This window comes from Plutella xylostella, chromosome 13 (assembly GCF_932276165.1).
Source record: "Plutella xylostella chromosome 13, ilPluXylo3.1, whole genome shotgun sequence".
In the NCBI taxonomy this organism is placed as follows: Eukaryota; Metazoa; Arthropoda; class Insecta; order Lepidoptera; family Plutellidae; genus Plutella; species Plutella xylostella.
In genome coordinates this window covers 5,524,704-5,547,830 of record NC_063993.1, presented here as the reverse complement: position 1 = coordinate 5,547,830, position 23,127 = coordinate 5,524,704, and the positions used below count along the sequence as shown (strand labels likewise).

Here is a 23,127-nt window from a genome sequence, read left to right as displayed (position 1 = left end):
TTTCAATCAACGGTCTCAAAATTGATGATGTCTTCTGAGCGGCAAACGGGAATAAACTAGCAGATAAATAGATAGGTTAGTGTCCAACCTAGCTTCCTGCGCGGAATGTCCTATCGCGATGGTGTAATTAATAAAGTCGACACTCGTGGCTCTGAGCCAGCGCGAACCAGGTGCTGCACCGACACGGTGAAAAATGGCTTCCTTCCGTACTCTTACCAGCATCCATTAGACTTTAAATCTTATATCAAAGCTGTAAAGTAGGATACTCTTCATTAATCAGCATCTAGATCGGCTCTAGACTGGGCACGGTGTATCTATTTGGGGCGCGGGCAGTGACAGTGCGCTAGCGGGTAAATAAAGCCGCTCATTCAGCCAGAGTCGCGCCGCTGTCGGTGCGTCGTTATGTAAATTATCTTATTGTCTGTGATACTTGAGTTGCTACATGTTTGATTAACGGGGGAACTTACAGATGTTCACGGCCGTATTGATTTGGAACAGCTGGTTCATAGACTAGTTATTTTTTTAGTTTGCAACATTATGCAACTTATATGTTAATGGAATTAGTTGTCAGGCTACAGCACCTAAAGTTTTGTATGTGGGTATAGTCTGAGTCAGAGAAACCCGACTACTCTAGAGAACCAACGGTACTGAGAGGGGTCAGATTTATCTGTCCCAGAAGACTGTAAAGTTGAAAACTACACTAGATAAGTATCTCTATCGCCGCACTCAGAGATAAAGATTATGTGCACTCAAATTTCTCTGTTTCAGATAATTTCTAGGTAGGTGAAATAAGTTGTACAACTCTACTAAAATTAAATAGTTTCTTTAATTAGGATAGTAACTGAAAGAAACATGGTATCCCCGCGCCTGCGAGGTTTCTGTAGCATTTGTACTGAAGTTTCATCATCGGTGGTTCAGGAACAGGGCTTCTCTTGAGTGTACACGTTGCCCTTCTTACTCATTGGAGCACCTGAAACAATTAGAAAATACGTTAAGTATGTACTTCAGAAAAAATGCACCAACGTTTACCAAGGAAATAATATCGTTTAAAAAAATCTTGCATTGACCTTTGCCACAGAATAATAACTAGTAACTAGCGTTACCTAGGCAACTAGGGCTGGCCGTTTGCAAAACAAAAAGTTCTTTTTTCAAACCGTCGATGCTAATTGCGGTTGGTTGCGTCCATATTTGAATTTACGGCGGGTGCGTGTGCGCATTGGCATTCCGAATGCTCCCAGCTGCCGATACTATTCGCGGACTGTCGTAAACTGTCGCAGAAATCATAATGACCCCACTCGGTTATGTTATTATAAGTTCATATATAAATATGAATTGAGGAAATTCTTAAACATCATAATTATGAACTTACAGCGATTGCACGAAAGGGGCCTGGCCGAGTGAAGTATATTTCTTATACAAGTTCGACATGTCAGCGACTGACGCTAATCTGATTGGCCAATCTTCTTACTACGATGACGAACCACTAGTCTAGCTCTAGTGTTTGTCACCGGGTCAGTTTTAGAAGAAGAAAGAAGCTTACAGCAGCAACATTTCAGATTTTTAAAACTACAAAACCTACATGTATAGTTATGTACTTTATGGAAGGTAGCATTTTTGTCTAGAAACCTACGTAGCTAAACCACTTGCATTATGAAAACTGGCAACATAGTAAGTAAGTACCTACCTAAGTATCTAAATATTATGTAAACAGGGCTAATTCAAGAGTTGCAAGAACGCGGCGCACACGGTCTATTTTTGAGTGTTCCTGGAAGTTTCAGTGATGAGTTTAACCTTCAAAGAGTCGCGGTGTTGTCTTTGCGTCTGCGGCGCGGCGAGACGACACAATTTGGATCTTATTTACTATCGGCCAAGTACTTGTGATGCGAGAGGCGGAGTGGAACACTCATAAATCACTGGCTAGTAACTACACGGATTTAATGCTATTAGCTGTAGTGTTCGTAAGCTTGGTTTAAGACTTGGTTGATGTATTAATTATGTATAAGATATTGTTAACATTCTGATACGGTTTCGTATGGATAAAACATAAATCGACGCATTTTTGTAAAAGCTCTTTTTCTCGAGAATCTTTCCACTGAAACAACTCGTAAGACAGAAGTATCTTGCCTAAGACGCAAGGTAATTAAGTAAGTAGATAATTTAATGAATACCCAAATCTTCGCTGTACACTTGTGAAGATATAAAGCTGTGACTCCAAAAAAATTTAACCAATAGTTGAGAGCATCAGTTATATTATTCTCTGTAGGGTACAATAATAGATTTAACAACTGAACGTCGTTAAATATGCCTCACACCTTATAAGATTTAATAACGATTCGAATGCACTTTTTATTAGTCTTGCGTGTCCAGAGAGGCAATGCAGCTAGCGTGATATCAAATGGAATCCTCCGAAGGCCTTGTAAGTTTGGCAGCGATTAGCATTGAACACTTAATGAATGTTAAACGCTTATCTTGATCAAGAAGTACCTACATCTGTTCACTGCCAAATATGTTTACTTACTGAAGTTACCAACAATGCAACAATCGTCGTTTTATTAATCTCGAACTTCATGTAAAGTAAAACCTACACCTACCAATGCATGGCATCAGGGAGATATGTACTCTGACTACTCGCAGTTAACCCTATTTACATGAATTTAGTAAAGCCACGTGGTAAGTAAACTGTTCGGAAGCTACCAGCGGCGGCTGTGGGATACGCATACGCACAGCATGTTAAGGAGGCGGGCAGCGTAGCCGAGGGTTCGATGGCAGCACCGATCAACTTCCGGAGCCTTAAATGGATGTTCGCTTCCTATGCCGAGCACGCGCGCCATATTGCGAAGCTCTCATGGAGATCTTACGATTATTATGTTGGCGTATTGGTGAAATCATTTGCATATTAGATAATGTTAGTTCCAGCAGGGAACTAGTAGTTGGTGTGATCATTTACGAACGACTATTGAGTAGGTTTATGTACCGATTAGGGTTAATCGTCTTTACTTCAATGGTGCCAAAACATAAGGAACGATAATACCTATACTTACTACTCGTACTCATATCCCATTAATCGACTAACGAGTAACGCCATAAAGTGAATCGATATCTTTCAGCTCCAGGCGTGGAGTGGGTGTATTATATTATAATTGGCTGCACATAATTAACATCGGTTCGGAAGCGTACCGCATAACCGTTTCCTAGCTAGAAATTGGGGCAGTTGTGACGCACGTTTTCACTTCTCCGCATCCGCCCTGAGATTTTTTATGTATCCCTAGCATTAGCGCCTCGAACAAATGTGGAAGCGGACGTAATGCACTGGATCACTCGCCTAATATTTGGTATTCGGTCAAATTACTATTTGTTGTTGAAATTTGGTAAGTAATTAAGGGACCCTACAAGAAGACATTCCCGCAATAATGAATTCTCTTCACGGTTTACCCATGTAAAAACAGTCAAGTCAGAATCTACTACCATGAGGAGAAGTATAAAAAATCATTAACGCTATTTGGTCTCTTTAATTAAATTTTGTACCCCCTACGAGGATAGATAACCCCCACAATAAGCTATTCTCTATAAGTTTCGACCTAAGTAAAAACGACGTGTAATAATGTGGTCTATTCTCAGACTTCCACGCCATTATTCATGGCTATTCCGACGAGAGCTTCAGTTAATAACTGGTGTTTATTTTGGCTCGGCGCGTGCTGGTTATTGAAAAGCAATACGCAGGCCTTTTGTTTATGTCTTCATCGACTTCAACGTAAACTTCAAAACACGGATGCGAAATGCGCGTCAATCCACCGTAATTTGCGGAAAGTTTTGAATTGGGTGCTATTTCTAACCTTTGCCATTTCGGATAATTAACTATTTATTTGCTGATATTTTTTTTCAATAAATAGGTACTCTTACTTTATATTAGGTATTCTTAAAAGTTGCTCTATGACGCGAAATTTTCGCCTTTACGGACGCTATACGCTATAGGCTATAGGTACCTATGAGGTCCTATAAGCTATAGGAAACCAAAGCTCTAGGGATTAACTTGAAAACTTGGTGACTAATATAGGATATGTATCTAATAAATGTGTTTATCTAAATAAAATAATATTTTTCTAAAAAGTAATCTACTTTTTACAGGCGAAAAAAGTTTTTATGTGGTCCGAAGATAAAGATAGAAAGGGTCCGGAGCAGGTATAGTGTCCAATGTGCCGGCTTCTATCTATCAATACGTCGAAATCCGAGTTCATCAACCGTCCCCGCGGTGTTCGCATGATCTGTATCCCACGGCACGCGCTCACCGCATAATAAATATACTGGAACCCCCCTTGCCTCGATCGTATCTCTAGGTCAGTTCCGAGAAAATCCCTCTCTACCTCAGCGAACCTTTAGGTTTCCTGTCGAATAGCACATTGGGGTTCATGGGCGTACCCAGGTAGGGGCAGGGGGGGGCAGCTGCCCCCCCCTAGCCCTCTCGAACCTGAGTTTTTTTTCTATCATACCTATGTTAAAAAAAACAATTTGTTGTTTTTCGAACCCGTAAAACTAAGGGTGTATTCTACGAGTGATTTCATCGAGAAAACACCCCGGGGTCAAATCTCAATATTCTAGAAATAGCAGCCATTTGAAAGTTTTAGATACTTAGTTTTCATAAAAAATCATATGTAGAGATTTAAACGCCTCACGAACATGAAATAAAATTATTTTACCCGCAAAAAGTCATCTCTATCCAATAAAAATATGCAAAATTGCTAATAAGTTACATAAAATAAGTTACAAGCAACTAATCTAGTTGTTTTGACAAAAAAAACAGCAAAAATTTATATTTACTTGAATAACTTTGAAAATAGCCCCCATTTGATGGTATTTTTATGAAAAATATTGAAAGTTCAAAAACACGCCTAAGGGCGAGGCCACAACACCGCGTTGCGATGTCGCATAGCAAAAATTTGCGACTGTTTTGGTAGTTTTCCCATACTAAATGCTTGATTACTGTCGCAGATTTTTGGGATGCGCCGTCGCAATGAAGTGTTGTGGCCTGGCCCTAACGGAGCGCCGCAGCTCGGGTAGCAATCAGTGGCGGCTGGTGCCTCAGATACCCGGTGGTGCACTTTATGGGTTTAGTAAATTTTGGAAGAAAAATAGATTATTACAATTAGAAGTAAAAAAATATACATATAAGTATATTATACCTTATTCCTTTTTTGACGCGAAATTGCTTCTCCGCCGAAACGAAAACAACACACGGAAAGCAAAATAAAGCATTTAGTCTCTCACATCCACATAACCATTTCTTTTTATTGTAGGTACATTTCACTTTAGAAAATTCGTTTTGCACTCCTGTTTTAAGATGAGAAAAGGCCGAGGCGGCCCAGCAGATTTAATGTCCAGTCTATTTTGAAATGTCCTAAGTATTGCTTTTTATGAAGTCAATATTGTATTTTGCACTCATTTTCACTCACACACTGACATACACACTCACGAAATCTGTACTACTTTCTTAGTTAATAAGTAACAAATTAATTACGTATTCGCGCGCGAAAGGTGAAACTGAACTGTGAGAATAGTCCTGTGTCGGTCACGAGCGATAGAATCACTTTAATCCAATCACCAAAAACGCGAGCGTGATCGTATCGCTAAAATTTCAAAGACTCGATCGCCAGAGACCAGCGCCTACACAAACAGAATCCCCGTGCTCACGCGACGACCGGTGACCGGCGAGTGTGTGTGGGTGCCGGGTGCCGGGTGCCGCGGTGACAGAACACCCACCCCGCGACCCGCGATCGAGTAACCCAATTAAAAACATAGACAAAATGGGGTTTTAATGGATTAAAAATAAGAATCAATTTTAATTGATGAAATTTTTGCGTGATGTTATGTTACGAGTATTTTTAAAAATGGGTAATCTGGGCTATGGAAATTTTCTTTGTTCCAACGGTTCAAACAAAAAACTTCAGTGTTTTCCAAAATACAACAATGATTTAAACCTGACAACAAAAAAAAATAATGATGTCTGTGGTCGCAAAACGCATTTAGCGTAAGTCGCGAAACCTAATTAGGTTTTATTTCCATAGAAATAGAAGTTACTTTGCGGAATTTTTGTTTTTTCTATTCGCCTGTCTGATTCGATTAAACGATCAGGTGCTCACGATCCAATCGCGGCGCCCGTGGCTCGCGATCCACGTCTGTCACGAAAAATAATCGACCGACACAGGTCTATGTGAGAATGACATGATAAGTGCATCGTTCGTAGGTCACGCCACCGGTCAAGGCCGCCGCCCGCGCCTCCCGTGGCGTCATTCGTATCATTTCGGCAATTTCCGGTCGCGTGCGGCGCACGAATTTATCCTAGAACTGCATACAGTTTGTACTGAGCATCTTCCGTCTCACGCGCCGGGCGATTTCCATCCTGTTTCATACTACATGTAGGAGCTCGCCCCGTGCGACAATCCGAGCGCACGAGGCCGTTTTTGTTCAAGCAAAAATAAGATCTAATTCTTTTGCAGTAGAAATCAAAATGGGCCAGCTCGATTTAATTTAACTTGTAACGATAATCAGATATATGTAATTTATGTTTAGGGTAGGTATTACGGACATTTTTTTTTTGCAGACGTAGGTACCTAGTATGGTATAGGAAGAAGGAAGGTACCTACATATTTAGAAGGTTTTTAAATGGTAGTGCGTCGCACGAGCGCACTTGAGGTGCAGCCGCCACTGGTAGCAATCCATTGAGTGAAAGAGTTCTGATTGTAAATGAAATCAACTTACATGAGCCCCGTTAGGTGTGTTTTGAACTTCAATAATTCTTGACTGCCTCGACGTACAGATACGGTTTTGGTATCATTTTTTAGCTTATTTCAAATACTTTTTATTAAATACATAAAATACCATCAAAGGGGGGCTATTTTCAAAGTTATTCAAGTAAATGTAAATTTTTGCTGTTTTCGTGAATTTTCAAAACTCGTAGAACAAAAGTTGTTCAGGATGGCCCCCTGGGTCACCCCCTTTCGGCTTAGTATACCCTTTTTGCAACACGCTGTATATCTATAGGGATCTTGACCAATAACTCGATTATCCTGAGAGCTGTAGAATACCTCTCCATCCATAGTATCTCATGACATGTTGCCCCCTTACTGCTACGTTTACTTGTATAATCTAAGCAGGGAATATGGGAACACCCAAATATTCCGAAAAACTTTTTTCCGAATTTGATAACCCCGAATATGTAATTTACGAAATATTGCAATACCGATTTTTTTAAATACCGAATTATAATAATCACGAAAATTATAATTTCGAATATTATAATCACGAATATTGTTATTACGATTGTTAAATATACGAATGTTAAAAAATGCGATTACTTTAATATACGAAAAATAAAATACCGATTTATTATAATCACGAAAAAGTCAAATCCCGATCGGAAATATGATAATTCGTGATTTTGACAAAAAACATAAACGTCTTTCAAACTTTAGAACCAAAACCAAAAGATAGGTGCGACGACGAGCAAAGCGAGGAGGAGCGTGTTAGGTGCACATAGATATCGAAAAACAAAGCGGAGCGCAGCGAAGCGGAGCGGAGCGTTTCAAATATAGAGCAAAACAATTGCTAGGATTTTTATGGTGTTTAAACTTAAAAACCTTAGGACCTAAACCTAAAGATAGGTGCGACGACGAGCAAAGCGAGGAGGAGCGTGTTAGGTGCACATAGATATCGAAAAACAAAGCGGAGCGCAGCGAAGCGGAGCGGAGCGTTTCACATAATATAGCTTAAAAAATATTTTTTTTTATACGCATTATGCTGCATTATTCATATAACCATTTCTTGTTAACTAAGAAACATTCGGGAATTTGTATTTTCGGAATATTAAAACTTCGGGATTCGTAATTTTAACAATTCGATATAATAAAAAATCGTACTTTTGAAACATCGAAATAATAATATTCGGAAAATTGACTTTCGTCATTTTAATAAATGTGTTGTTTGAAATTTAGTTTATAAACTATTCGTGATTTTCGTTATTCGGAAACTTAAAATTCGGGATTGTGAATTATTCGGAACTATGAAATTCGAAAATTTAAAAATCGTTATTTTCATATTCGTAAAAAAGTAATTCGGAATTATGTAGTGTACCCAGGGAATATATATGGCTGTTGGTGTCACATTTAATATACTTACAATTATTTTTTAATAATTCGGCCCTATGAACTCCTTCCACGTGTTTGGGACCCTGGCTGTTGGTTCATGGTACAAGAAGTACAATTATTATGATAAAATACTACCTAATGCAATTTTGTGCGGTTGTACGTTTTGAACCTGAACTGCACATTTGTGCGTAGCTGTTTTGTCGAACAAATATTATCATAGAATCATTGTGTATTGCAAACATTACTATGCTTACAACAAATAAGAATGTAATAGGTATAATATTGTAGCAAAAAAAATATGTACCTAAAGATAAATAACTTCAACTGCAAAATAACATTAATTTCTTTACTCGCCCGGTGTCAGGATCAATGTACGCCGGCACTTTTGTCGCCTGTCACCGGCAAACTGACTTCAAATATCAACCCATTATCAACCACAATTTTTTTAGTCATTAAAAACAATATGGACAAACGATGCGTTTCGGTTCAAAGGGGCGAAATAAGTGTACCTAACGCTAAAAAAAAATTACAAAAACCACCGTACATGTATCACTCAGGTTCGAAAGGGCTAGAAGATAAAATAAACGTAAATTTTCCTGCCAAGTGGGAATTAAAAACGTGTTACCTACTCTGCGCAAAATGAAACAGGTATGAGCTGCCCCTCCCTAGCTGAAATCCTGGGTACGCCCTTGTGGGGTTCATTACTCCTGTTAGGGCGTGTATTTATTGATTGATGTTGTCAAATATTAGGTGCAGCAGGAAGTGGGCCCCGGCGCGGCGCGAGTGAAGGGCCGCGGAAGCGACCGCTATCGGCCGACAGGACTCACCTACAAATCACTGGTAATGAAGCACCCCACACGTGCGTCCCTTCAATCAGTCCACCGGAATATTAAACGCATCCACTTGTTAATATTGCGCTCAAACACCAGCAGTGAAAGCCGTAACGTCACGAAGTTCCAGAATTACTTCTTTCCTAACCTACATAAAATCCTGAATTAAACTTTGAGGTCATACGTAGGTTACATACTGGATCACTCAGGCCGAAATGCCGAGCCGCTAACAAAATTAACACATTATTGGGCACGTCGACTAACTGTATCTTCTGTATAGTGCCATATTGTGTTGCAATTCGAAAGTATTAGATACCGCAACGTACGATTGGGACAGGCGATTAAAATTTCGATCGTCTACCTATGTGTCGACGTGCAACCATTCCGACTAGCCTAGCACCAACCACGAGTAGTATGGGAATAGAAAACTGGCTGCAACACAGCACATGGTATGATATCCTGTGACAGAATTGGATTGCTTTGATAGCAGGTGGCACATCCGCTTGCATTCTCGGCAGCCGCATCTAGCCGAGATCTCCGCGACTAGATAACTCGAAGTCAGTATTCCTCAACTCGAGGAGTCAACATATCGTAGTATTTATTTACTAGACCTCCAAAGCGTAGGTAATGTTGATGGAAAATAAATAAAAAGTGTTTGGCGTCCGGCGCCAGACGTTCATGGCGTCCCACGCAAAACAGTATTTTAAACTTGACTGGCGCGACGCCAGTTTTGGAATCTCGGGTTCACCCGGCCAGACGCCCGAGCCGGGCTCGTTGCGTAAACAAATATACTCCAACTAGGGGCATGCGACCGCAGATAAGGAACGCTTGTAGTGCAATGTACACAAACATGGTTTATGAGTAGATGCCCAATAAAAACAAAATAGGCCTTTGTCCAACGCTGCTGGCATCTCGCCTTGAACTGTATTGCCAGTACAGGGCAAGAGAGAATTAATATACCCAGATGTTTATATCACCATGTCTTCGTAACTACCCAGAGTATCCTAGTCTTACCTAATAGGTTCTCCTTGGTGACGTGTATGTTGCAGTAGATGTGGTCCGTGGCCCGCGCAGGGTCCACCGGCGGCTCCGCGCCCGACTCCATCAGTCTCAGCTTGGCTGATAAATCTTGGACATCTGAAACCGATACATATTTCTATCGATATTTTAAAACATTATTTGTATTTTTATTTCTAAGGTTAGTTAGGTAGGTAATGCATCTTCGGCCTATGCTTTGCTTAGTAGCCATACCTAACAAAAACACTAGACCTTTTATAAAAGATGGTATATTATCAAGACATCCCTCTAATATAGGTGCGTGTGTTATGTATAGTAAGTAGCTGAAAGTTTCAGTGAGCTAGCACGATAAAAGGAATTCTTTCATTGCAATGACTTCAACTGATTGGGACGTAACCCAATAACATCGGCTACCAAAACATTAGTCAATAAAGACATGAAAGGCTGACATTAATTGCTGAAAGTTTAAAAGAACAAAGAGTGCATTATACTCCGTTAGACTGGCTATTGTTACGCGGGCGGGCAAGCGGGCAAAATTAGTAACGCACATGTTAAAACAAACCGTATTGTTTACACCATGGATGCACAGACCGCGGCCCGCGGGCCGCATGCGGCCCGCCGATCGAATACTGGTGGCCCGCCGACGGCAAAAATAATTGTCGTACATTCAAATAATATTTAATTCTAAAAAAATATGTTTGAAAAGTACTCAATCACAGGCAATTCAAACAGTTCCTTGATGACATCGAAAGCGAATATAGAGCTTTATTGCATTATTCAGAAATAAAGTGGCTAAGTCGTGAATTTGACTGACACTGGAACGATTTCTTAATTTAATAAGAAGAAAAAATTTGAATTTTTCTGGCAAAAAAGGATTCCTGGAACTTAAAAATGGGTGCTGAACACAAAAGAGTAGAGATTAATGTTTTTGGAACTAAACAGATTTAAACCTGGCAATAAAAAAAAACTTGTGATTTGTGGTCTGTTTCTATGGTTTGAATGTCAAACTCGCCCTGTTCCTGTATAAACAAATCGAATTTTGCTTAATTTTGGAGTTTTGGGGATTGTTGAGTTTGTTCACGAAGTGAAAATGAATAAAACCATTCGCAGCGAAGCTAGACAGATGATTTACAGCGTTTACCTACGATGTTTGGCGGAGAATGAGGCTGGAGAAGTATTAGTCAATATATACGATGTTTATGAAAGAGCAGCGTTTTATACTGGTGAGTAGGTACTTCATTTCTAACCATTAACATACATTGCTTATATTTCTTGTAAAAAAGTACTATTTTGATGTAATAGAATGCCTTTCAATGTGTATTTGTTATTCTTATAGAGGTTAGAAAATACTAGTGTCAAACGTTACATGACATCAGGGTCTGGATGCTAATGTTGTTAAAACATCAGGTCTAGATACTTTTTTACTAACCCCCGACTCAAAAAGGGTATCGATAAGTTTTACAGCTGTAGGTGTCTATGTGTGTCGGTCTCTCCGTGTTAGAGTACCTATTGTAAAAATATGTGTAAGAATATGTGAGTCGGTATAAATTCCCCAGACATAATAATTTGCAAGTCACTGCCTTTCTGACCAATTAAATAATTTGTTGCAGGAAAATCGGTAAACACAGTTTTAGAAGAATTGCCGGGGCACATTTAAACTTTTTCCTGAGCAAAAAAAAAATGTAATAAAATATCGATGTGTGATACTATCACTTTTCTCCTATAGTAAATGTAAATGTATAATGGGATAACCAACAAAAAGACATTCAGTGCAAAAAAAACATTATGAAATACACGATGAAATAAAAGTTACAGTTGATTTGATTTAATGAAATTCATTCAAGACTACCCCCCTCTCCCCTACTAATTTCTTCTCTTAACATAAATCTCCCCAAAAAGTGGCATTTTATAATTAGTAAATATTTGAAACATTTCTCGTTTTGATTTTTTCTGCTAAAGTATCGTGATACTTTTGTCCGTTTTCTATACTATAATAGTGTGGCCACTTTCTTAGATTGCCACGCCCTCAATTATTCTCTACTCTTTTATGTTCAGCTATATCTATGCAGTAAAAAAATTACAAAATTCAAAACGACCATGATTTACGCAACAACTTCAACGAAAGAAAATTGCTGAGCTTACCGCTGCATTGATAAAAATACATACAAAGAGTTGCGTATAAACTCTGCTCTGAAATTTGTACCATATATGTGAAATTGTGAACATACATTTTCAATACTAAATCGACAAAAAATTTTAATCCGCCTTGCAAACGAATGTTTGGAAGCAGTTGTACATGTAAATTTCAGCCAAATAAATAAAAAAACAATTGTAAGCACTATTCAGTGCCACGCTTCTAGCAATTAAATTATTTTTAAATTTGAACATCATTATAAATTCTTTATTGTCTTTAATTAGCTATACTTCTAGCGGCCCGCCATCAGTTCATAATTTGTCCCAGTGGCCCCTAGTCTTGATAAGTCTGTGCATCCCTGGTTTACACGCTACCCGTCGTAGATCGGCCGATGTTTTGGGTCCGTAAGATTTAAAAAAAAACTTACGCCGACGCGGGCCTGTATTTATATGATTAGGATGTAAGTAGTGTATAAGTATTTTTACTATATAAACCATCACTATTGGTATATTTATTCTATTATTTAATGAGGATTATTCTGCCCACCGCATAGGGTAGGCGGTTATCTTCACAGTAGTTACCAAAGTACCTAATAAACATTTTTTGTGTAAAACAGAAATACGTACTTTGCAATGGTGCTCCTCAAGGCTCAGCTATTGGGCCACTGCGTTCCCAATGTACGTACCTTTTGTACTTTCAGATTATTAAGAAGATAAACAGTGGAAGTATTTTTGGTTAAAAGTACAAATGAATTACCTACCGACGCGATGGTATGAAGTGCAAAGAGAACCTTTATTAATATTTGTCAAGACACTCTACTAACCACAACTTACGTACCTAAGTTAAAAACCTCTCTTCAATCTCAGACCTTACACTGCTAATCTATTAACATAGCACGCATTTCTGTTTTCCAACGTATTTTCCAAAACTTTTACATTTCAATATTGATTTGTTTGTTTAAAACATGATCAGTTAATTCGTGTTGGGTCGTAAGAGGGCTCGTTGGTATGCTGAACAGACTTCGACTCGAAATGAGGAGGTCGCAAGGATCTTCTCTTGAATTATAAGTTGTGTATTTGTTACGTCGTGACTTTGAAGCTACATTATAAAGGAATATTATCGTCGCATAATAAACTAACTATTTGGTTTCGTAAACAACTTTGTCCTTTTGAAGGATATTTCTATAGGTAGGTAACCTATATAGGTAGTTACATACCCGGGTAACGGGGGTCGTTATTGTCGTTAGTTATTTATAAGAGTACTCACACTTATATCAAACAAACTTCCTACATAACGTCTTCAGTTTTTATTAAGTACTTCCATTCTAACTTAATTGTGTTGATTAAACTTGCAGTTTCTAATCATCCCATCAAGGAATCACGTGGGTGAAAAGTTTCCTAAAACATTAGTTAAGTTTGGTTGTAATCAAATCAAATCAAATAAAAATTGATTCGAGGCATATACGTCAGATTTCCAGTAGGCTAGATTGTCTACAGTTATGTTACAGATTGGTATACAGTTTGAGGTTTAACATAGTTAATTATGTTTTCAGGTTTTAAAATATATAAATATTTATGGTGAATGTTTCAGCTATGATGATAACACTTGATGATAGACTGTAGCCAGACTAAGGTAGGTCTGAAATAGGAAGGCGAATTACTACTATAAAGTGTTTTTTCTTATTAATGTACCTACTTGTAATAAATTGACTGATATGATTTACGTTTCATTTACTTAACTAGCTAATTTAGTTACTTAGTTTTATTATTTTAGTTTTTTTGGATTATTTTTGCATGGTAGTAGTTAGATGTATTTTAGACCTATCAGCAGCAGCAGTAGCAATAAAGCGCTTACCTGACTTGAGCGCTTGCTTGAGTATCCTCCACTGCTTGGCGTGGTGCAGCGTCAGACACGACACCACCACAAAGAACACCACACACCCACTAGCCGCCACCGTGAGCGCCGGCCACTGCCCCCACGGCTCACTGTCCACATACTCCTCGTCATAGTCACTCGAGTACTCATAGTCACTTGTGTCATTGGATTCAGTTGGCGGGAAGATGTCGATGTGTTGCAGAGCGTGGCAGACGGTGTCTCGGTGGAGCTCGCAGGGTAACAGGACGGCTAGGCGGCGCGCGGGGTCGCACAGGGAACACGGGGCGCAGGCGCCGGCGCGCCGGTCCCACCAGCTCCGGCCGCGCTCGCACACCGCGCCCGCCCAGCCCAGCGACAGCGTGGCGATCCACACCACGCACCACGACCGCTCAAGCATCACCTGCAACGGTGTCTGCTGATTATCATGGAACTGAAGCCTCTAGAGACAGTGGTGGTCATATTTGGTGAATAATCAATGCTGTTGGGCTAGACTGTTGACTAGATTTCGAGTGGAGACAACGAATACGCTGCACCAACAGGCAGACCTTATACAGGTAGAGGTAGATTGTGTACGTACTACAATATGTACGCAATGGTGCTCTTTGGGGTAAGCCATGCTCATTGCTCAACAATTTTAAGAAGACTTAATGGTGTGCTAGGTGCTAGGTATATTATCATATTAATTATAAGAGTTAGGTATGGATGGCGAGGATGATAAAGTCCACAGTTTACCTACATATCCAGCAGTGGACGATTACTTATTGCAGGCGCGGATCCACCCATATGGGCAAGATGGGCATGCCCATCACCTAAATGACTTGCCATATCAAGCCACGGGATTTTAATAATATAATTTAGTTATTCTATCACTTTGTAGGTAGGTATGGCTTTTTATAGTACCTAATGATGAGATTATTTCGGGTTATGTTACATATGTCATTTTTTCCCTAGCTGGAAAAGCCTCCCGATAGTTATTAAAGAATTCAAAAACCATAAAATTTTCTGTCATGTCAATTTTCGATTCTGACCGTTGCCGTACGTTGCGTTGCCGATGATGACATCATCATCTCTGACCGTCAGTCACTGTTTACGTATAATAGGTACAACGAGACTATTTTGATCTCGATAAATCAATATTTCAGTTATTTTGAAGCTTTTTTGGCAAAACAGACACATTTCTTAGTTTTAGGGTTCCGTACTCAAAAGTAAAAAAGGAAAACTATTATGATCACTTTGTTGTCCGTCTGTCTGTCTGTCACCACCCCCTTTCTCAGAAACGGGTAAAGGTATCAAACTCATTTTGTATAGATATAGAAATTTAATAATGTACTTTTTTTGCGTATTTGCATGTAAATTGGAGATTACAATTTTTTTCCCGGTGTTTCGATAATGTGGGATATTGTTGAATAGGTCTTTCACAAATATATAGGCATGATCAAAACATTTTTTGATTCAGTGATTGTTTTACGAAACATTAAGCTTCAAAGTGCTCTTTTTTGTTACACTGATGTATCCCGTGTCCCCCCTGCTGGCTAAATGGTTGGCCCAAAAAATATGTCAAAATCAATACATATGACGAAATTAAAAGGAAAACTATCTCAGGTAAGTAGACTAGTGCGGAAACCTCAGTGCGCGAGTCCAACTGGCACTTGGCCGGTTTTTAGGGTTCCGTAGTCTACTAGGAACCCTTGTTTGTTGTTGACTGTCCGTCTGCCCGTTCTGGCTCCTTCTCCGCCTTTTCTGCACCGATTGCCACGAAAATTTGTGGAGAGATGTATAGGTAGGTACTAATAATCCAAAAAAAGGTTTTTTAAATTACTGAAAAATAATATTTTTTTACCCCCCCTCCCATACAGCGAATAGTTAATTCGAAAAGAAAATCGACTTTTCCCAACGTGTGGAGTATCGTTAAAAAGGTATCTTTAAATACAACAAAAATTGCCTTGATACCATGTGGATCTAACCCCCCAGTGTTGAGATATATTAATACAAAGTTATAATTAGAGCGTCCCTCCCCCTTTTGAAATACTATTAATATAATTCAGAAAAAAAATCTGTATACCTCCAAGTATAAGTACTTTTAATGAAAACTATAGCGAACTCTGTATCATACATAGTTATTTTTATACAACTCTACCAACTTATGACGTGCAGTTGCCCTAACTAAGTGGTAATGTATGGACTTTTTTGGGTCAAGCGGTCGGCCCATCTTATGGCTACGGAACCCTTTTATGTGCGTGTCCGACACGCTCTTGGCCGGATTTTTTAATTCTTCCCTAATTTTGAGCCCTAAACCCACTTCGTTTGCAGAAAAAGATTTCCCTTTGGCTTATGAATTCCGCAATAAAAAGTAGCTTGAATTTAAGTTCAGGGTGTAGAAAAGTGACATCCGTTTTCTCGTAAAACCATACATCCATCGAAACTTATTAATTTATGCCTTCTATTCTATTCTATTCTATTCTCTGTGGGGGTGTAAGTACCTGCACCTGGCTCTCTCGAGTGGAACCTTTGTGCATATCCCCAAAGTCTAAACTGCCTTCCTAAGCTTGGACCATTTCCCACCACGCTGGTCCACTGCGGGTTGGTGGGTTCACATATCTAGATGTGCTAGATCTAGATATGCAGGTTTCCTCACGATGTTTTCCTTCACCGTAAGAGCGATGGTATACATTGTACTTAAGTTAAAAGAACTCATTGGTACATGTCAGCGTCGGGATTCGAACCCGCATCTCTTGATTGAGATCAAACACATATTTAGTGCTTGGGAGGAACGTCTTGATGCTGTGGGTGTATTTTGCGATCTATCGAAAGCATTTGATTGTGTGGATCATGCCACTCTACTTATGAAACTTAAATATTATGGGCTAACTGGCAAAGCTCTTACATTATTGGAATCATACTTGAGCAACAGAACTCAACTAGTTGACATAAATGGAGTGCGTTCGGCTGGCTGTCCTGTCAGTATGGGTGTTCCCCAAGGCTCGATTTTAGGACCATTCTTGTTTCTTGTATATGTTAACGATTTACCGTTTTTGGTAGATAAATTATGTGAGATAGTACTGTTTGCTGATGATACTTCACTTATATTTAAGTTGAAGCGACAAGAAGTCAATTTTGACAATGCAAACAGTACTCTTTCCATAGTTGCTAATTGGTTCACTGTAAATAATTTAGCTCTTAACTCCAAGAAAACAAAATGTATTAAATTCACTTTGCCTAATGTAAGACAAGTAGAGACATATTTGACATTGAATAACGATAAGCTAGAGTTAGTAAATGAAACGGTATTCCTGGGTATTACAATTGACTCAAAGTTGCAATGGGGACCCCATATTGAGAGGATAGCCGGTAGATTGAGTTCTGCAGCTTATGCGGTTAGAACCATTAGACAGTTAACAGATGTAGATACAGCCAGGCTTGTGTATTTTAGTTATTTTCATAGTGTTATGTCTTACGGAATTCTATTGTGGGGACGAGCGGCTGACATTAATCAAATCTTTGTTCTGCAAAAACGAGCAATTCGAGCCATATATGTATTAGGGTCTAGAATTTCATTAAGAGATACGTTTAAGGAAATAGGTATACTAACTGTTCCATGCCAATATATCTATGAAAATATTATGTATGTTCGTAAAAACTTAAATTCATTTAGTAAAGTAGGAGCCACTCACGGTATTGAGACCAGAAACAAAAATAAGTTGCTTTTCCCCACACTCAGACTTTCGAAAACAAACACATCATTCATGGGGAACTGTATACGTTTTTATAATAAATTATCAAATGAAGCAATAAACCTTACTGAGCAAAAATTTAAGAATTATGTTAAAGCTACATTATGTAGTAAAGCTTACTATAGTATAAATGATTATTTAAACGACAAAAACGCGTGGTCTTGTCCACCTTAGCTAAGGCTATTGAAAAAATGAAATGGATATAGGTACTTAAGTAAAATTGTAGGTACTAGATATAAGTAAAAATTGTAATAGATTATAAGGAAAAAGTTGAAAAGATGCTCGAGGAGTTTCTTTCGCCATTTCTTTCCTTCTCAATGACGGGGCCTTTGTGAAATGGTGGTAGATGACTATCGACAAATAATTGTAAAATTTTACGTCGATTAAACCATTTGAATTGAATTGAATTGAATTGAGAAGCGGGCGCTCACCCGACTGAGCTACCACCGCTCTCACCCGACTGAGCTACCACCGCTCTATGCCTTCTGTATTAGGGACAAAATTGAGGAAAGAAGAATGGCGAAACCTGACCCGCTTTGTATAAGTTAGCAGCCACTAACCAAACCTATTTTAAGTTATTGACAAAAATGTATATTATCAGGGAAAAATATTTAAAAAAATCTAAACCATGGGGTTCTTGAGATATTAGGGTTCAAAAGTAAATTAATTAATTATTTTTTTCGTTAAATAAGATTTTGATTAATGGTACACGCAAAAATAAGTTTTATAATCTAAATCATGGGATTCCCAATACAAAGCGCATCACAAAATGTATTACATGATTTTATTTATGCAAATAATATCATAATTATTTTTGCACATTTCACACTCAGAAACCTATTTTTATAAAGAGACCAATTTCAAAAATTATTTCATTCTATTCAAGTTCCCGTTATCGAGAAGTAACATAAAATAATTTTTTATCCAGGAATTCCCACGGGAACACTTTCAAAATCAATTTTTAGGTCGAGGGTAACATCTAGTACAGTAGAAAGACTTGATCTTTCAGCACCTATATATTCGTTCTCCCATGCTTCATAATAATAAAATTAATACCAGTATATGCTGTAGTCACGGACTACACATCAGTGTATGTTTCATCAATGGCCGCTCTGGGTCATGGCGCCATAGAGAAATGGCCATTCTCCTTTGAAAAACTGTTTAGTCAAAAAAGCCTTTCTTTTAAACAGCGGCAGGTACCTAACTATCTAAATATCTAAAAAACTATTTTGTCTATCGAGATAAAATCAGCCTCATTTAAATGCGAATTTTGTCTAGTTTTTTACGTTGTCATAGACTTTTGTCTGTCAATATTTTCAAAAACTAAAGTCATACAAAAAAATATTATCATACAAAAAAATCTAAATAAGTACTTAATAAAAAAACAGCTATTAGGTACCTAGTACTTCAAGGCGAGGCAAAACCAGCTTTTTAGACTTACCCTCGACCTGCCCATCACCTATTTTGAGGTCTGGATCCGCGCCTGACTTATTGGCTGATATAACTTAAAAGGGCATATCGATTTAACCGATTGGTGACCACCACAGATTGGTAGTTATTATTGGCAATGAAGATCTCTGATATTATTGGATGTTGGAGCTTCCTACTACAATTTTACATTTGATCTAAATAATCTTGCCTTATGCTGTAAAAATTAAAAAGTACCTACCAATACCTACTTAGCTATCTTCCTGTATCTACATAACTACTACTTAACTAAGTATTACTTATAACTAAGGACAAGAGAACATACCTTGCTCCTTAAATTCATGTACGCTGCTTACTAATAAAAGTGCACATCTCCATAGAACTTTCAACTTTCACCAACTTTCCGTTTACAAACATTTATTAGTGTCGTTAACATTGCACCAAACTGAACTTAAACACATTTAGCACGGCTGCAAGTTAGCACAGTTGATACCGGTTTGTTTTTATAAATACGCAGCCCGTAGTTTCATTTTGTCGGGTTCAGTTGGCTCGGCCGCTTCTCATTCACAACTGCTTCGAATTAGTTCCCCTTTCCCTCCTCCGAGCCCCCATGCATGCGCGGGCGGCGGCGGCGGCGGAGCGTGCGCCTGCGCTACTATGAATACAGGATTCTAACTCGATTTTGGATTAGCTAAATATGTTATCTAGTAGTCAGTGTGCCGTATTGGTTATAGGCTGTATCATAATTTTTGATACTTACCTACACAGTACTCATGAGATAAGATCGCGCACGTAGGTAACTAACTAGTACATAAGCACCTACCTACTTAGGTTAAAAATATGTTATGCCATAGTTTATCAACGTCTCTCAGCCACCATCCCCATTAGTCCTCACGACTACCCGGCTATACCACATTATTTATCTACTTTACGTTTCTCGGGTAAGCGCGTAACTACTTCTGGTGCCAGAGATGCGGGTCCGAATCCCTCCGCTCGCTGACGTGAAAACATGAGACCATGTGTTATTTTGAATTTAAATACAATGTAGTTAGGTAAGTATACCATCGCTCTTACGGTGAAGGAAAACATTGTGGGGAAACTCGAATTACCTATCTAGTAGGTACCTATAGTCTATAGTTATGTGGACCAACCAAGCCAGCGTGATGGGAAATTGGGGAAATGGTCCAAGCATAGGTAGGGAGTTTAGATTACGTAGTAACTATATAATAGATCTTTGGCTTAGACCTTAGGGCATCACAAAACTCATTCAAGAGAACCAGGTGCAGTACTTACTACCCCCACAGAGAATATAATCCGTTGATAAGTTTTTAAGTACTTACTTAAATATTATTTTCATACATACATAGTGATGAATAACGGGAAATGGCTATTGTTTATTATTCAGTTACCTTGTCCCGGAATCCCCACGGGAAAACCTTTTAAGATAAGGCAAAGTGAGTGATGACATATTTTTATCATCAGAATAATTATTCATGGTTAAACCATATAGAACGCAGTTCACCGAGTGCCACAGACTAACTTTCAAGTAAATGCATGGAAGTAAGTAAATGTCATTTTGGGGTTGTCACAATGGGGTTTTTAGTCGGTTAAAGGCCGACACTACCTGGGTCCCCTTCCCAGGCCCCGGATTATGTAACTCCGAGTGGGGTTGGTTGGTATAAAATGGCTGTCAACTTAGAGCATTATTAATTAATAACTTTTTACTGACTTATCTGATTTCACAAACGTTTATGTTGAATGTAAGGATATATTGTTAGGCTTCTTGCATATTTCTTTCACTAAGATTTTTGGTGTTTTCGGTTAATAAGTCTCTAAGTTGATACCAATTATCACCGGTTGATAACTCTCAAAAAGTTACAAAATACGGGGGCAGGTGTCTGTGTAGATTTTCCTCCAGGAGTGCAAAAAAAAAAAAAAATTAATAATATATAGGTATATATATATAAAAGATAAAATATATATATTATAAGCTTCCACATTGAGTAGTGAGTAGTTAAAAGATGAAGACAAAAAACAACCAAACTCTCACAATATATTGATCTCTCAAAAAGACACGGACATAAAGTCTGTGGAGTGATAATAAAATCTTAAAAAAAAAAAAAAAAGTAAATGTCATCCTACTGTCAAATCAATATTGTTTCGATTTTTCATTGTCATTTTCGTTTCGCCTAGTTTGCACAAATAAATTAACAAAAAACTTATTAATTATATTTATTGTGCTATTTATTTACAGGGAACATGCACATATAATTGCTTTTGTCATTATTCACTCAGTGTAATTTACAAAACGTATAGATAAGGTTATAAACATGAGTACTCAAAGTTTAAATACAAGAAGAAAATCGTTGCAAGGTGATATTCAAGACCCTTCTGTATCATCCACGGTCCCAATGCCTCGCTACCTACCCAGACCAGAACCTCTCCTACTACGAAACCTCCGAATTCCCTGTGAAGCACCCTTCATCCATCCTAATCCAAGTACTAACCTTCCTATTATAAATTAACTAATAACTTACTTCAGAACAATGGTAACATAGCTAATAAAAATCTAATTACAGATTTATCTGCCAATACAGGTTCCACTAGTTTATCTACTTCAAGGTCATTGTTTTTTGTGGTGTTGATATTCTTAACATCACTGCTTGCATTAGGACTTCTATACAGACAGTTTCCTGATTTGGAAGAGTAAGTTTTATTATTTTTTTTAAGTGTGGGTTGTATAGATTATTAATATTTAAAGTTTTTGTTTAATTAATAAAATTACTTACATATTTACAAAACAAAATCTTTTTAAGTTCTTATGTACAGTGCTCCAAAATTGATAATGCGCATAGAAATCTTTGACAGATCGGTTGTTTTCGATTATGTGACACATGATATTGACTCCTATTTCTTTCGAACAAGGTGCAAAATGCATGTGTTTTTTAAGGCTCTTACGATTTAATGATTCGGGTGTGAAGATCTGCATGTGCATTATAAATTTTGGACAAGTGTACCTCTGTTTATAATTATATGTTTTTCTTTTCAGACATGAAGCAAAATTTATAAAATTGCCCTGGAACCTAGAAGAAGCTAAGCAATTAGGTCTAGTCTTAGACAGATATAAAGAAAAATACTTTTATGAAGTTTTATCAGGGGTATTTTTAGTCTACATATTGTATCCTTTTACATAATAAATACTATTTACAAAGGCATTAATAATGATCTGTATAATACCACATATAAAGGTATATTGAAAAATTCTTTCCTTAGCAAGTTATTTCAGTTTGCAAACATTTGCAATCCCGGGATCTATTTTCCTCAGTATTCTTTCAGGGTTTTTATTTCCATTTTACCTAGCACTTCTGCTAGTATGCTGTTGCTCAGCCGTGGGGGCGAGCCTGTGCTTCTTCCTGTCCAACTTACTTGGCAAGAAAGTCATCAAGAAGTTTTTCCCGGAGAAGGCTGCAACATGGGCTAAAGCTGTTGATAAACACAGAAACAATCTGTTGAACTACATCATATTCCTGAGGGTGACACCGTTATTGCCAAACTGGTTTATCAATATGTCGGCACCAGTTATTGGTGTGCCTCTAGTGCCATTTGCTCTGGGAACTTTTATTGGTAAGTATTTGACTAATTGCATTGGAGTATGAAGATAGTAGATATAGTAAATGTAACTAACAAGAGTATGTTTGCAGGTGTGGCTCCACCGTCATTTGTGGCCATCCAGGCGGGTCAGACCCTGCACACGCTCACCTCCACCAGCGACGCCTGGTCCTGGATGTCTATCACTGTCCTCACATTGTTTGCTTTGCTGTCATTAATACCAGTATTACTGAAGAATAGATTTAAAGACAAGTTTGACTAGACAATTAACAATTTGTGGGTTTTTAATTAATTTATTACATTTTATAGGATTTATATAATGTATTTGAGTGTTGTGTTAGTAAATGTATGTACATTCCATTTTC

The 23,127-nt window shown here is 38.2% G+C and overlaps 2 protein-coding genes across 5 annotated transcripts; one reads left to right on the top strand and one right to left on the bottom strand.

Annotated features, from left to right (window-relative positions):
• Positions 1–807: 807 nt before the first annotated feature.
• On the bottom strand, positions 808–19,741 carry LOC105398055 (tumor necrosis factor receptor superfamily member wengen). Its single transcript, XM_038112292.2, has 4 exons — positions 19,479–19,741; positions 13,974–14,394; positions 9,983–10,105; positions 808–970 (listed from the first exon to the last, which is right to left on the bottom strand). Exons 1-4 carry the CDS (start codon positions 19,494–19,496, stop codon positions 915–917), a joined length of 618 nt encoding a protein of 205 aa, XP_037968220.1. The 5' UTR covers positions 19,497–19,741; the 3' UTR covers positions 808–914.
• A 1,560-nt stretch (positions 19,742–21,301) lies between these two features.
• On the top strand, positions 21,302–23,122 carry LOC105398011 (transmembrane protein 41 homolog). Of its 4 annotated transcripts, none has more exons than XM_038111990.2 (5): positions 21,302–21,652; positions 21,751–21,859; positions 22,203–22,331; positions 22,440–22,777; positions 22,855–23,122. In XM_038111990.2, exons 1-5 carry the CDS (start codon positions 21,484–21,486, stop codon positions 23,022–23,024), a joined length of 915 nt encoding a protein of 304 aa, XP_037967918.2. In that variant the 5' UTR covers positions 21,302–21,483; the 3' UTR covers positions 23,025–23,122. The 4 variants fall into 4 exon arrangements, with proteins under 4 accessions (XP_037967918.2, XP_037967917.2, XP_037967920.2 ...); XM_038111989.2 differs by having other exon boundaries at positions 21,733–21,859; XM_038111992.2 differs by having other exon boundaries at positions 21,304–21,526.
• The last annotated feature ends 5 nt before the right edge of the window (positions 23,123–23,127 follow it).